The 14,986-nt window shown below is 39.4% G+C and overlaps 2 protein-coding genes across 4 annotated transcripts in view; both read right to left on the reverse strand.

The window, feature by feature from the left end:
• Nucleotides 1–1,336: 1,336 nt before the first annotated feature.
• On the reverse strand, nt 1,337–6,392 carry tor2a (torsin family 2, member A). 2 transcript variants are annotated; one of them, XM_025008478.2, is made up of 6 exons: nt 6,232–6,392; nt 4,410–4,675; nt 4,146–4,321; nt 3,669–3,796; nt 2,633–2,873; nt 1,337–2,544 (listed from the first exon to the last, which is right to left on the reverse strand). In XM_025008478.2, exons 1-6 carry the CDS (start codon nt 6,350–6,352, stop codon nt 2,358–2,360), a joined length of 1,119 nt encoding a protein of 372 aa, XP_024864246.1. In that variant the 5' UTR covers nt 6,353–6,392; the 3' UTR covers nt 1,337–2,357. The 2 variants fall into 2 exon arrangements, with proteins under 2 accessions (XP_024864246.1, XP_017283279.1); XM_017427790.3 differs by having other exon boundaries at nt 2,404–2,873.
• A 2,319-nt stretch (nt 6,393–8,711) lies between these two features.
• sh2d3cb (SH2 domain containing 3Cb) overlaps nt 8,712–14,986 on the reverse strand; it is a 34,364-nt gene continuing 28,089 nt past the window's right edge. For both annotated transcript variants that reach the window (XM_017427862.3, XM_037975682.1), the window contains 6 exons: nt 12,437–12,870; nt 12,226–12,341; nt 11,337–11,508; nt 10,368–10,479; nt 10,038–10,244; nt 8,712–9,585 (listed from right to left, as the gene is read on the reverse strand). In XM_017427862.3, coding sequence (XP_017283351.1) covers nt 9,416–9,585; nt 10,038–10,244; nt 10,368–10,479; nt 11,337–11,508; nt 12,226–12,341; nt 12,437–12,870 — 1,211 coding nt within the window. In that variant the 3' untranslated portion in view covers nt 8,712–9,415. The remainder of the gene's footprint in view (nt 9,586–10,037; nt 10,245–10,367; nt 10,480–11,336; nt 11,509–12,225; nt 12,342–12,436; nt 12,871–14,986) is intronic.

Below are 14,986 nucleotides of genomic sequence, written 5' to 3' on the forward strand. Positions count from 1 at the left end.
CGGCCCCTACCTTTCTCCTGACCCAGGCCGCATGCACAAAGGGCCCATCAGAAGTATCGCTGGCCACATTTACAAGTGAAAGAGCCCCAATAATGGAGCGGTTAGGGAGAAGAATGACGAGACAGAGGGGGCACTCACAGATGTGGAAGGGGGAGGAAGGAGCACCGTCCCATTGTTGCCCCCCCTACTCCTCCTCCTTGCTCCAATGATGGAAAGGAGGAAGGAGAGGGCTAGAAAGGAGTGCAGAGGTAAATTAGGGAGTTAAAAGTGGGTTTTTTACACTGGATCAGTGATTGAAGAGCTGAGGGGAGGAGGAGGAAACGAGTGATAAAAGCAGAAAGGAAGTAAACAATTACAGGGGAAAGGAAAGTGAAAGGAATATTGCTTATTGCTGTTTCATCCCAAAAAAAAACATTAAACAGAAACTTTGCTCCTTTTGCTGAGAGCATGTGAAAAGTGGCTCAGAGGTCAGGAGAGGTGTGTTTGGGGCGGGTGTGTGTGTCTTATTGTGGACTGAGATGGCGACACACAGCAACAGCAGCTGGGGTGAAGAGGCCTCCGAGCTGACCTTTGAACCCCTCCTCTTCCTCACACCGTCTCTGTGGTGGTGTTGGGTGGGGTGAAGGGCGGAGGCAGGGAGCTGATGAAGTCATCACAGGAGGATCCTGTTGAAAAGCGGCATATATAGGAGGCGACGCCGCAATTTCTTTTTTTAAAGAACAAGAGGACCTTTCCAAAATGTAACAAACTGATCCAGGAGCAGGTCTGCAGGCGAGTCCTTTTAGGAAGTCACAAAACGTCATTCTGGAGCTTTCCGAAGGAAGCAAAACTGTCTGAGACGTCTGGAGGTAATCTCCCAGCATCAAAAAGCTCAGATGATACTGATTCATCTCACCTTGACCGTCAAACTTCAAGGATTTGTTGAACCTCAAGAAACTGATCTCACACAACCTGTTGGTGCTCAGAATGTGTGTTGGGGATTAGTCTCAGCTACTACCACACCATATCCCAGCTCAGTATTTGTAAAACCGACAGACCTATAGCCACATTTAAGTTATCTAGGGTAGTTGGCTTTAGCAACCATCTTTTATCAGACTGATAATTAATAATTACTTCTGAAAGTTTCATTAAAATCCATTCAGTCTTTCATGGGATATTTTGCTAACAAGGAGGACAAACAAACACACATTATCACTTTGTTTTAAACTAAAGTTGGACGTGGCAGTAGCTGAGAGTCATTCACAACACACATTCTGAGCATCTTGCTTCATCACAAGATTGTGTTTCAAGGTTTTTGACCAAAGTCTGGAACGAAAGGTGGAGGCTGATGTAAGTTTCTTCAAGAAATGTTTGGCCTTTAATTAAGTTCTGCGATTAATTTAATAAAGCTTGATTTGCACACAATTAACAAAGTTCACACAGTACACTGAATAATCTGTTTTACATTCAGTGATTTGCTGTAAACAATTGGAACACTGGATGCTTCTTAATTTAGGTATTCAGACATTTGGACAATAAAAGAAAAGCTCATAAAGTGCATTTGGAGTGTTCTTACATCAACACATTTGCCACTGATCAGTACAGTTCATACATAATATAAAATCATTCCAGAAGCAGCGAAAACAAAAAGGTAAGTGATGAAAAGCTGCGCTGCAGGTGAACTCAGCTTCACTTTCAGGTCTTTAGACAAAAAGAAGTCTTTACTGCCACCTGATGGCAGAAGTGCAACATGACACACAGCTGCTGCAAAGCAAGAATACTGTCAGGTAAAATGTTTACACTTATTACCTTTTTTACCACCAAATAACCTCATTGTTAGATTACTGATTACATATCCAGGCAGGGACAGAAGTGGTTTGTAATCCATCTAAAATACTTTCTTTTAACCTTTAAATTAGTGTAAATCTTTTTATAGTGGACTGATTTACGGGAAAAAGAAAAACAAAAATCTCATAGTTTGAAACATTTTGACATAATCCTGTATTTTTTACATCTTTTTCATGATTCTGCATCCAAGATCATAATACCAATAAACCAATAAACATAAACATAACATGTTTGTGGGACATTTGAAAATCTCTGATCTCTTTTAGTAAAAATACAAATTTATGAAATGTATGCACACACATTATATATTTATATATATACAGTTTAAGCTCCGCTGCGCTGTCGTCACCCGTTTAACTGAGGAGGAAGGCAGCAAACCTGAAAAGGCTGGTAAAACAGAGCAAAAATAAATTATTACAAAACTAAAAACTAACGTTAGGGCTGAGGTAGACATGACTTCTGGTTCAGGCAACAGAACCAAGGACTTCTGTCACTCAGAGAGCAGAGAATCGATCTGGATTCAGAGGTTATTAGTTCATTTTTTCCCCTCTGATTCTAATTGAACGTGTCCTCTTTAACTCCGGGGAAGCTGCTCTGAAGTCCCTGCAGCAGAAACAATTTTCTCCTTTAGAGGGCGTTCCCTGGCTGTGAGTCACAGGTTTAAGTCCCGGATGGACAGAACACTTGCTGCTGTCTCTCTTTATGTCCAGCTGAAATCTCCAGTAAATTAAAAACAAAAAAAAGTTTACTTTTCAGTTCTAAAACAACAACAAAAAAGATCAACAACTGCCCTGCTTTGGCTCACAGGAAGAAGCTGATTTTGGCAGAGACAGCCTTGCAGCCGGTGGTGGAGAAGTACTGTCCCTGAACAGGAGAGTAGATCACGTTGCGCCCGACCGCCTCCACCACGTCGCTGCGGCCGCAGCTGCCTCGCTGGCAGAGCTGCGAGCGCACACAGCGCTCCACGTGGCTCCGGGTCAGAGGCAGGAAGGGAACGAAGTGGGTGATGAGCTTCTGCTGGACGATGCTGGATTTAAAGAATCCACCTGGAGACGAAAACTCACATCAGTCTCAATTCAGGAACAGTTTAAGATAAATCTGCTGAACAATATGACAAACAAAGGTTTCTTTTTGTCTTTGAGTGCAAAATACTTTCAGTAGAATCAATAACATACAAGATAATCATGATCAGAGTTGCTAAACAGATGTTGCGTAATTAGTAAGATAAGTACAGTAATTTTATCTGCTATTGACTGACCTCAGACCTCAGACAGAGAGAAACAGCTAAAGTTATTCTGTTCTACTTGTAAGAAATAAATATTTGGTTATCAGCAGACTATTTGAATTTTTAGCACATCCATTCCTTTAAGCCAATTTGTCTCAAAAGTATGGCGTTTACACTGGGATCAAATTTAATACAGCAGTGTTTTTATTTGTTCTGTCCTCTGTGCCACAAATTTGACCATAAAGAATAAAAAAAAACATGTTTTTGCAGATACTTGTAGAGTTTTTTGAAAGTTTGTAAGTTCCTAAAAATAATGAAGTGCTTTTCATTACATGCTGATTGTGCTGTCTTATATATTTTTATCTAAAAATAATAAAAAAAACATTAATAATACACTTCTGTCCCAAGAATATAAATTCAAGGAGAAACATTAAATGTGCATGTGCAGCTGACCAACCGGGCGTCCTCTGACAGGAAAAGCCTCCCTGGTTAAGCTATAATAAAAGTGGTAATGAATGTGTTGTTAAGTTTTCTTTCCAGGTTGGTTGATTTCTGAAGGCACTGGATTACATCTCTGAACAAACGTTTTTCTAATCCCAGCCTAAATGAGTCTTACTTGTGTCGTCGTTGTAAACCTCCTGTGCGATGGCGTCCTCCAGGTCAGACAACTTAATCTCATCTCTTTCCCGTCCAGCCTGCCGGTGTTCCAGGGCCACTTTGTTTATAGCCTTTTCTCCTGTGGTGCTGCAGGAAACACACAAACAAGAAACTTAATTAGCTCCAACCACTCTGTAATACTGTTTGTTGTTGTCGTTTTCCATTTATCTTTAATGGGAGAGACAAGTAACCTAAACCTTTGTTTTTACTTAAGAAACTTTAAATAATTTAAGACACTTTAAGGCTTTCCTTGCTGGCCAAACTCAAACAAATGAAAAATACCATTTGTGCAAGGTGGCTCTTTTCAGTGAAATATGTGAATGATTAAACTGTGCAGCTTTAACAGATTGGAGAAATCGTTCAGATGAGGTGTCTCCAGTTCAGTTTTTATCTCCTGTCGACATGCTTCGGTCCTGAGTCGGTGAGTGCATCATACCTTATAAAGATGTAGATGGCCTTGCGGTAGTTTGTGCGAAACACAACATGGGAGGAACCCAGGAAGGGCTCCAACACGTCGATGACGCCTGGAGGCATCTTCTCCATCTCGTCAAAAATGAAGACAGAGCGAGCGCACTCTGTCAGGTTTCCTTGCACCCAACTCTTTAACTCCTTCTGCAAACCGAAGCAAATCTGTGATTATTGATAACAAGTCTTAAGAAGCTGAAAAATTACTGCTGTCACAGTGACCCCCTCAACTCACCTTGTACTGTTTGACCCGCTTCGGTGAGGGGAAGTGAAGCGTGGGGACAAACTGGTGGACAAACGGGCTGCTCATAGCCGAGCCATACAGATGATTTCCCAGCATGGAACTGACCAGCGTCTTTCCCGTTCCCGAGGAACCGTGGAAAGACAGTACCAAGGGCTGATCAGGGCTTTTATTCTGAAGGAACTTGGCCACTTCTTCTGACACAATGTCCTGAACCAGATGCTGGCCGAAGACATTCTTATAGAGGTCCCACTCCAAGTCTGCTCATAAACCAAAATAAACAATCACATGTTGATGCTGCTTGTACTGTCTTATACTTAGATAAAATGTGAGATTTGTGTCAAAAGACAGCACTACCCTGTTTTAAAATTCTGAGTCAAATAAGATAAAACACATGTAAGTTTTATTACATTTAGTCTAATTTCTTGACAAGAAATGCTGACAAATGAACTCTACTCTCACCAGGACATCAGGGTTCTAGTTTTTAACTAGACTCATAAGACTTAAAGCTAAACTAAATCACAATAAATTAATAAATTATATTTATCACTATTGTGAATTTCTTATAATATATTCAGTTCAGATAATAAGGTCTGCTCCTTCTGCACCTCTGAAACCCGCCACAACTGGGGCTGCACGATTAGAAGAACTTGCGGTGTGCGATGTTATTGTTTAATACTACAATGACGACATCAGTTGCGATGGACCCACAATTATTTCACCTTCTCTCCCGTCACCATTACCATCTAAACTCTAAACCAGGTGTGGGTTCAAAGGTCAGAGATTGCCCGCTGAATTGACCAAATATATTATTAGCAGCATGGTTCTTAAAATATAATGGCTTATGATTTATTGCAATCCAAGCAGTTCTTTGTGATACTGATATTACAACGACAATAAACTTTCGATATATTGTTCAACTCCAAATGTTTTAGAAGCTGTTACCCTTAAATCTAATGAGAACACCAAGTTTGAACTATTTGTGAAAAATATCAAATGAACCTGCTGATTAACACAATTATAATTTAAACAAATATATATTATTGTAGTGTATTGCAGTGATGATACAGATGTGATAAACTCATGTTCTGTCATTACAATGTTCACAACTTCCTCCATATGCCAGCTGTGGGCATTTAGAGGACTTGGAGTCCATCTGACTGCAGAATTTGTATTTTTTTTTGCAAACAATTTGTGTCTGCGATTTTCTAAAATCCTATTGATATTGTGATATTCACACATTTTTGATATATTGTGCAGCCCTACTGTAAATTTTAAGCTACACATTAATTCAAAAACTGAAAAAGAGCAATGGAAAAAAAAAACAAAAAAACAAGCAAAACAAAAGCAATTCTTCTAATTATTAGCCCTTGGCACAACATACTAATAATATAATGATGCTACTTTGTACACAGGAAGCCATCTTTATTGTAGTTTTCATTTGTTTATTGTTGTTTTCTGTATTTGCCTTTTGTGACATATAAATGTCTAATGATTTTATGTGCAGGTGTCTAATAGCTGACAGTGTCTATGAGTTATTGAGTATATTTAACTACCAACTGGAACAGTAAAACTAGTAGTAATAAAAGACAACCGAACTTAATGCAGAGATTTCCAATTTAATTTAAAATGCATGCATAAAATAAAACTCTGTTGGCACTATTATTACAACAAACAAACAAATCTTTAGAACTTAAGTATGTTTAAGCCACAGTTAGCCAAACGAACCTAACTTTGTTTTGCTAACCAGTTAGCGGAGGCGGCTAACAAAAACTAGCATCGCCTGTGACGTAAACTCGCCACAAACTCATCTTACCTCTGATATTCGGCTTAAAGTCACAGTCGCAGCTGTCTGATATGGTGCAGTAAAGTTTCTGAAAAACGCAGCACACCGGACTACAAATTAATAAGAATAGCACAGACAGGATGGCCAACATGTTAGCTTCCTGCCGGCAAACAGAAAGGAAACGTTTGCGTTTTTTTTCCTTTCAGTGCGACCGACTAGTTTGTAGTTCTTTCAACTCCAGAAAGTCGCCCAAAAATACAGGACACGCCGACCAAAGGGACTACATCTCCCAGAAAGCACCTAGAGGGTATCTCATTGAATGGGACACGTTGGAGGATCCACAGTCCAGCACTGACTCATGTTGGATTTTTGACCTATTTGATTATATATAATTTAAATTTTATTAAATTTTATAAAACCAAACTGTAACTGTATAGAAATAGAGATTAATTTTAAATTAGATAAAAGAACTGAGGGGAGTAAATCTGGAAAACGTAACGTATTTCAACTGTAGAGGGTGCTATTATTATAAAGATCTGTCAGGGAGTCTTTTAGGGGGGATAAAAAAAACATCATCCACCAACATTCTTGTGAAGAAAACATGTTTATTTACAGTTATAGCAAACTCTACAGATAAATACTAGACATTAATGTTGTGTAAAACTGCAGAAATACTCTTTATCTGCGTTACGAGCTGTTTTATTTCAGGGTCAGTTGCTTTGTTTCACTCTGATGAGTGGAACGAATTTAACAGTAAACACAGAACAACTCAGATTATATATACAAAAGAAAATCCTCTTTAAACAACTACATTACAGTCATTAGCAACATCATAATCTAAAAATGGGAATACAGAACTTTTCTGTTAATGAGTTGTATAATGTGACTCATGGTGGTACATTTCAGGAAGGTCCAGCCTTCAGGCAGAAGAAAGTATTCAAACAGAAGCACTTTAACCTCTCAGATCTCCGTGACTAATTTAATAAAAACAAACCCCAGACTTCCTGTAGCTGCTGTACCACATTTTTCAAATATTATCTCATATGGTTGACAGGTGGATAGGCCTCCCTTTTCTTTTTGTCTCACTGAAAGGTCTGTGGGATGCTTTGGTTAAAATATAACTTTGCAGCTCCAGACTTTTCACTCTTCCTGACAAGGATTCTTGCTCCAGGTTGTTCGAGGGGACAGGGGTGGGGTTTACCTCCTCATTCATCCTCTGATGATGTGTCCATTTTGGACTCAGACGGTTAGAACTTCCAAGTTCCGGTTGAAAAGTTCAACTCGAATGTCCCCCATCAAATTAGAGTTTCTCACTTTAAAATCTGCCATTCCTGCCTCATGTACAAAAGTGATATTAGCTGCAGTAAAAAGCTTCTTATTTAGACTTCTATCAGTTTGTGTCTCATTAAATTAGTTGCTCAAATACAACTTGTTAGTTAACTTGTTGCTTCAGTGCTTTTTGTGCTCAAACACAGATTTAAGCCAGTTGCTAATTCTGATACAATGCATCTTTTCTCATAAGAGACTAATGTTGTAATGATCCCTGATGTCTAAACAAACATAAACATAATGTGCTGATTGGTCATTATGGTAACTGAGCAGAACAGGAAACTAATCTGTGGGCGTGAAGTCATTCAGAGATCGGAATTTTGACTTACAAGGCAAATGGAACGCGGAGCGAGAAGCTCGGGAACTGGAACGTTTGTCAAACAGAACCCAGCTGTTTCTGCAGCCACATCAGCTTGAACAGAAGCCAAGAACAAGAAGTTCCCAAAGAAGTTCAACCATTAAAACTTCAAAAGCACCAAGCTGAATGTTTTAACTATAAATATGATTCTTGAAATGAATGGCAGATGTTTCTTCTAATAAATAGTTGAATGTTTTTAATTAGTCTTGTTTCTGTGACTTCCACAGATTGAGTCGTATGTTCCTCTGTAAAAGACTGCAGATTCAGTTCAGTCACTGCATCTGTCCCGTTTAACTGATGTGCTACTCTGCTGTCATAATAGAAAGGTTTAAACTCTGTGATTGAGTCAACACTATAGCCTCAGACATATTACGGTGTTTACTGTACTGAACAGGAGCAATAATAACCGGTATCTAACAGGTCACACAGTGTTAACAATCACGAATGTATCTTCATCCAATATCTTCACGCAGTTGCTACTCATCCATATTACAGAACATAAATTAAATTAACAATTTTGTGACAAAACGGTGTCAGCAAAGGTCAAAGGAAAGGTTTACAGACAGTGGTGAGAGCAGCCATGTTGTATGGTTTGGAGACAGAACAGGAAGTAGCAGAGCTGAAGAAGTTGAGGTTCTACTTGGGAGGGACGAGGATAGACAGGATTAGGAATGAGGTCATCAGAGGTCCAGCACAGGCTGAAGGACTGGGAGATAAAGTTAGAGAGGGCAGACTGAGATGGTTTGGACATGTGCAGAGGAGGGACAGAAGGATGTTAGAGACAAAGAGGAGACATGTGGATGCAGTTAGAGAGGACATGGAGGACAGAGTTAGATGCACGATGAGTCGCTGTGGAGACCCCTAAAAAGGGAACATCCGAAAGAAGAAGAAATTAAATTAACAATTTGATGGTTTGGTAAAAAAAAGTTAATCATTTAAAAACTGTACAAACTGCAATGAGAAACACAAATCTGCAAAAAAGGTCTGCATTCTGCAGGTCTCCACTAGTGGCTTATTTTATATTATACATATTTTTCCCTGCAAATGAAAACGTCTCACTGAAAGACAAACTTTCAATCCTATCATCTCAAAACAAAGAGCCATTGTTGCATATTTTTGGAGTTAAAATCCAAATATATATATCCCAAAATGCAATTCTTTTTCATAGTATGTACCTTTTAAATACAAAAAAGCTGTCAGGATAAAACTAACTTGTGGTTCTATGATTTAACATCACAGTGGTGTCTAAATTGTTCTGCATTAAATGGTTTATCCCACAAACTGTTTTGATCTTTCTGACTTTTTATTCAAGGCTCTGGGCAAAAACACAGTCCTGAAAAACCTCCATGCAGCAGAAGTCAGCTTCACACTTCATGTTTGATCTGTAACATTTGACCAACTCTGGGCAGAAACTGAACCGTCTCAGTTGATTCTGAGGAAACAACTCCTTCTGTTGCTCAGCGTCCAACAGTTCATGCTGAGGAGGTGTCATCCTGAACAAAGAACCTGTTAAAAGCAGGTCTGGGATCAGGTTCTCCTGAGCGGAGGCTCCAGCTTGTTGGATAAGGCGGTCAGAACCTGGTCGAACTTGGAGAACCTCAGACCCTGGTTCTCTTCAGCTCCTCTGCTCCCCCACAGCAGCCTCATCTGGAAATCAGTCAGAAAGACCTCCCTGACCTCATCCTGCTCCTGGAAACCTGAAATGTCACACGGTGTTATCAGGATCAGTAGCAGATTTACAATGGTGGCAGTAATAGTAAGAACCGGTTAAAATGTCTAAACGCTAAGACGTTTTATGTCTTCACTGGAACATCCTTTATAAAAGCTTTTAATTCTGTTCTTACTTTCTTTGCAGTTGAATCACTGAAAGCAATGCCTGATTATTTCCATGCAGGATTCATGTGATTAAAATCAGAGCAGGAGAGTGAAGGAGAGAAATGTAGATGGGCACAGTTTGACAACAACAACCATCAGAGGTCACAAAAGAAGGCGTTCCTTCATGAAACATGATCTTAAACTAAAAGTCTGGCATGAAAGGGGGTGGGTGATATGGATTCATTCAAGGAATGCTAAGTCTTTAATAAGAGTTCAGAAATTTGTTGATGGAAGTTGTATTGTTTTGGAAATATGAGTAGGTTTTTTGTCTTGCCTTGTAATTTCCCCTCAGCGTTGGAGCGGTAGATGCCCCCCAGCTGAGCCATGGTCCTTGCCGCCCCCAGGTGGAACATGACCACATCCACGCTGACCTCCGCCATCTCCCATGGCTCCATCCTCTCACCCACTGCCGAGCTCTTCTCCAGCAGGATGAGGAGGGGGAGGACGTGGGGGAAGGTGGTGTTGTACAGCGGACAGCTTTCTGAAGGACAGACACACCGACAGTCTGTGAGTTTTAAGTTTTGGAAAAAAAAAAGGCACTCCAAGTGAAATCATCGCCTAACTTTGTTTGATTTATTGTTCGTGATGTAGGAAAAAATTCTACCTCTTCCATCATTGAGGCTCTTCAGAAATGGCCGCAGAGTTTTCTCGTAAAGTATGGCACCGTCTGTGTGTCGCTGCCGTAACACTGTCCAAGTCTGCTCCAGACGAGACACCTGAGAGACGGAGAAACTTTAACAACAGGCTCCAAGAGGATAAACGAGGGCTGGACACGAAAATGCCCTCTGCAGTTTTCCACCACACGTCTTCTCTGCTACACTTTCAACTTTTTAACACTTTGTCAACTCCTCCGGCAGAGAACAAAACTTGATTTATTCCCTGAAATTTAGAAACATGATTTATTTCAACATTTTGACTGTTTTATTGCAAATTATTCAGATGCATATATTATAATGATGCTCTAATTTTACAATATTTGTCATTTTATTGATGTTGTAGACAGCTTTATGGGACCCAAGATGGAGGGAGTCTATTCAGCATGGAAGCAACTTGAATCCAATAATTTAACAAAGAAATGCAAAACTAGAACAACGATGGTGGCACAGGAAACTAAAGTATAAAGTGTATCTGTTACGAGTAATTTTGCAAAGTTCTTTTAAAAATAGCACTGGGTGAAATGTGTAAATTAAGAGGCAACACTTTTGTAGGCTGTCATATTCTCACAAGGGTGTGAGCATTCAAAAGGTTAGAACTTAAATATCGTCTTTAAACAATAAATATTATGATAAACGTACCAATAAAGTCCTTTACAGAGTAAAAGTCAAGCTTATCATGTCAGGAACATCGAATGAACAAATCATTACAGCGATAAAAGATAATGTTGTCATTGTATGTTTAATCACAGTTGGTGAAGGGTTATATTACATATTTTATTGATCTTATTGAACTGTTACTCAGTTAGATCTCTGCCAGAGGACCTTTGGTGAATGTCACTTTGCTCTTTCCTGTTTCCATTATCTCCACCAATAAAGATAAAAACAAAAAAGATTAACACCGACGGTGCATTTTTCACCTGCGGCAGCTCCAATGCTCTCATGACGGCAGCGAAGCCGAACAGGTTGCCCATGGTGGTCTTTAGCTCGGCGGCGATTTGGATGATTTTATGAAGCAGAGCGGCCCGCTCCTCAACCGTTCCCGAGCAGCCCAACACGTTTACTGCAAACACGATGGCCATGCTCTGAAACCTGCAGGAACACGGAAAACACAAGCATCATGTCAGCCGGAGACAGAGCACTAAAAAAGATTAATCCCAGATTAAAACTAAAATCACAGGAAATGGTGAAACATTTTCACAAAATCTAATTGAGTTTTATGAATCAGAAATTACTGAAAAACTGCATTAGTCTCCAAGATCCAGTACAAAAAGGCTGATTTATATTAAATTTATTTAAAAAACACTTGAACAAACAAGAAAGTTTGTTTTAAGACAAACATTTCTTAGCTTAGACCAAAGAGATGAAGCTTATACCTTCTGCTGCAGCCATTTTGTAATACAACCTGCAATACATCAGCATACAAACCAAATGTCTTTATTCATTCTTAGTTGAAATTAAAGCTACAACTATGTGTGAACATTTTGCATGAATATTACAGCATTATAATGATTATAATGAGTTTACTGGAGGTTTCTTGTTGGCAGCCCACAGATCATGTACTTTGGTGCTTTTTCCATTTTAATAAAAGAGTTTAAACAGTTTTTTTTTTTCCTTTCATGGTTTCTCATGTGGCAGGACAAAAAACTTATTACAGCAGTCATTAAAAAAACCTTGAAGTATTTGTAGGATTTAGTGGCACAATTTTCAGTTTGCAACCAACAAAGATCCAAAGTTTAGGCTACATTTTATGTGCTGTAAATGAAACGCCTCACCTTGAGGCCACGGTACGTAATAAACGGCGCTCACCTCTCCAGCAGGTCCAGCCTTAACTGTTGGCCTTGAGGCAACGTGAGCAGCTCCGTTCCAGAACTGACTCCCATCATCCTTTGCATCTCTGGAGTCACCTCCAAAATTCTAGCCACCTAGAAACCAAACATGATGGATGATAAAAATCCACCCCCTTGTTAAGTCTGTAACCCTTCCCAGTATAAAAAAACAAGGATTATAGTGGTTTTACCACGCAGTCAGTCTTGGTGATGTGTTTGGCCACCGTTCTGGGGTCGACCTCAACCAGCAGCTCCTTCACCCTCCGCAGGATGTTCACCTCCAGAGGTTTATTCTCTTTGGGCATCAGGGCTGACAGGTACCTGCTGGGTTTAAAACAAGAGACTGCCTCCACCACCGGTGAGAAGGACACATTTCCGTCCTCTGTTCTCAGCGGGTCAGCGCTCGACGAGCCTTTCTCCACTTGCAGCCTTTCCACGTAGCTCTGAGGGTACAGCTCGGTGTAGCAGTTTCCATCTTTCTCAGAGGAAGGGGGGTCCTGCTCAAGATGAGGGTGGGAGATGTTGAGTGAGGACATAGATCTGGTTGTGTCTGAGCACCTGGACAGGTTTGGAGATGGTGTCACACTGGCTGCCTGGCTGCTGCGGGGGCTTCTGGTTGGTGAGGCTGGAGATGAAGAGACAATCACAATATATACCTTATTTTTAAAAGCCTAATGATTACTCATGATAATACATTTAACCATCAGATTTTTTTTTCCTCTTAGTAAATCAACCTTGGTTTCCAACCAGTCGTAACCCAATGATCATTCTCTCCCCAGCTCCTTCTGGGAGACGTTAAAATGTTTGCAATAAAGCTGTAAAAGATGCCTCATCTTGTGAAGACGTGTCCGAAAATGACATCTAAACTGTAACCTTACGAGACGCTCAAACCACATCAACATGGCAGCAACTCCACTCTCAACTCCTCCTTAAATAAAAGGTCAAAGTTTTAAACTAAGATCAGTTTTGGGTCAAACCTTAAAAATAATCTCGGATCTTGGAACAGTTGGAGCATGTGTCGTCAATGTTTCTCAGCTACTACTATTTTAGCTCAATATCTGTAAAAACCACTGAGTTACAGCCATTTTTGTGTTAGCGGTGGCAGCTGTTTCTCGATTCCAAAAGTTATTCAAAACACAAATTACTTTCTAAAAGTCCCATTGGTTTATAAAACATTTTGCCAATAGTTCAGACAAAGTGACACACACAGAGGCTAAGACATTATTGCTGCATCTTTGCCTTCTGCAGCGGGCGATGTTTAGTTAATTGCTTTAACGAAATAATCAGGTTGGTTGGTTGAAGGTCAGATCCAGAATGCAGGAAACACGAGGAGCCCGAGAAACTAAAATACTTTGATTAGGGAAAACAAAAAACAAAAGGCTGACGTGGCAGCTAACTCTCAACTGGTAAACTTTAAAGAACAAGCAGACAGTGCTTTAAGGCAACGACGAACCAGCGAGGAGGAAATGGACATGACTGAATATAAAGTCTGAGGGTGAGTGGGAACAGAACTACAGATCTCATAAACCGAACATAATCAAACACAAAAGATTACCAAAAAAATAACTTGAATCACACAGATCCTAACAGAAACAGAAATGCTGTGTATCTAAGTGTGAATTTTAACTACCTGAGAGCTAAGCGCTTTTATCGTTCCTGCTTTAGTTTATGACTGTAACAGCCAACAATTGCAGCATAAAAGTCCATATAAAACAAAGAATGTCACTTTTAGTTAGATTTCCTTCCAGTTATTGCAGTAGAAATAAAGTTCTTGGCCATCTAAATTATTCACTCAAGGATGAATGAAATGGGCAAAAATCAAATAAAAAAGTTAATTTTTAGTTTAAAAAGGGTTTTTTTTGTTGATCTTTGCTCACTTATCTAAACTTTAAGGAGGCATAAATCACATTAACCCCCTACATCCGGGGGCAGCAACAAGATCGATCCAGTAGGCCCAGGAACTAAAGGGTTAATGATTAACTCTAATAGTGAACTGTTGCTTAATATCTGTTCTGTGATTTTACAATACCTCGTATATGAAAACTTAGCTTTAATAGATTTTTGAAGCATTTTTTCATGATACAATCCTTCCCCTTATTGTCTTTAATTCAGTTAATTATTGATTTATCTTGTGGAAATACTTATGGATTGGTTTGACGTCAGCGAGGTTATATTATGTAGTCATTGCATGTGCAGAACATCCAATCTGTTTGCTTAAACACTGACCTTCAACTTACACTCATGTTACAGCACCTCACAGCACTCAGATAAACTCTAATTCTTTCATTTTATTTCTGTATTTTTTTTTTTTCATTTCTTCTTGTCAGTTGATTTCATTTTAAATGCAGATTTCAGATAAATACGTTTATTATCAGCTTTAATAAAAGTCTACTGTTCACAGGCTGAAGCTGGGCTTAAATATGTAAAACAATAATTTATGCAAAAAGAATTAACACAACTTTACAACTTTCACGACTTTAAGAGTTTTCAGTGAGACAAAAGAAAAAGAAATGCAATTAAAAGCATACCAAATAAAATAAATCTTGATTTCCCACCGCTGAAGGTGAGAGGCAACAATGTTTTTAACTTTGTGTGTTTGTCTGTCTGTTAGCAAAATATCTTGTGAAACACTGGATGGATTTCGGTGAAACTCTCAGATAGTATTCATTGGCTTTGCATCTAAAACTCATTGACCTTTGGAGTCAACCCAATTCAAGATGGCCACCACAGCTAACTGACCT

The sequence above is a fragment of the Kryptolebias marmoratus genome, linkage group LG1 (assembly GCF_001649575.2).
Source record: "Kryptolebias marmoratus isolate JLee-2015 linkage group LG1, ASM164957v2, whole genome shotgun sequence".
Lineage (NCBI taxonomy): Eukaryota > Metazoa > Chordata > Actinopteri > Cyprinodontiformes > Rivulidae > Kryptolebias > Kryptolebias marmoratus.

What these genes read in the sequence shown, in the direction of transcription:
- tor2a (XM_025008478.2), bottom strand. Translation starts at nt 6,352, where the DNA reads ATGTTGGCCATCCTGTCTGTGCTATTCTTATTAATTTGTAGTCCGGTG. An exon ending in GCCATCTACATCTTTATAAG is followed by an intron (nt 3,797 to 4,145) that starts GTATGATGCACT and finishes TGTTTCCTGCAG; the next exon opens with CACCACAGGAGAAAAGGCTA. An exon ending in GCCAAAATCAGCTTCTTCCT is followed by an intron (nt 2,545 to 2,632) that starts GTGAGCCAAAGC and finishes AATTTACTGGAG; the next exon opens with ATTTCAGCTGGACATAAAGA.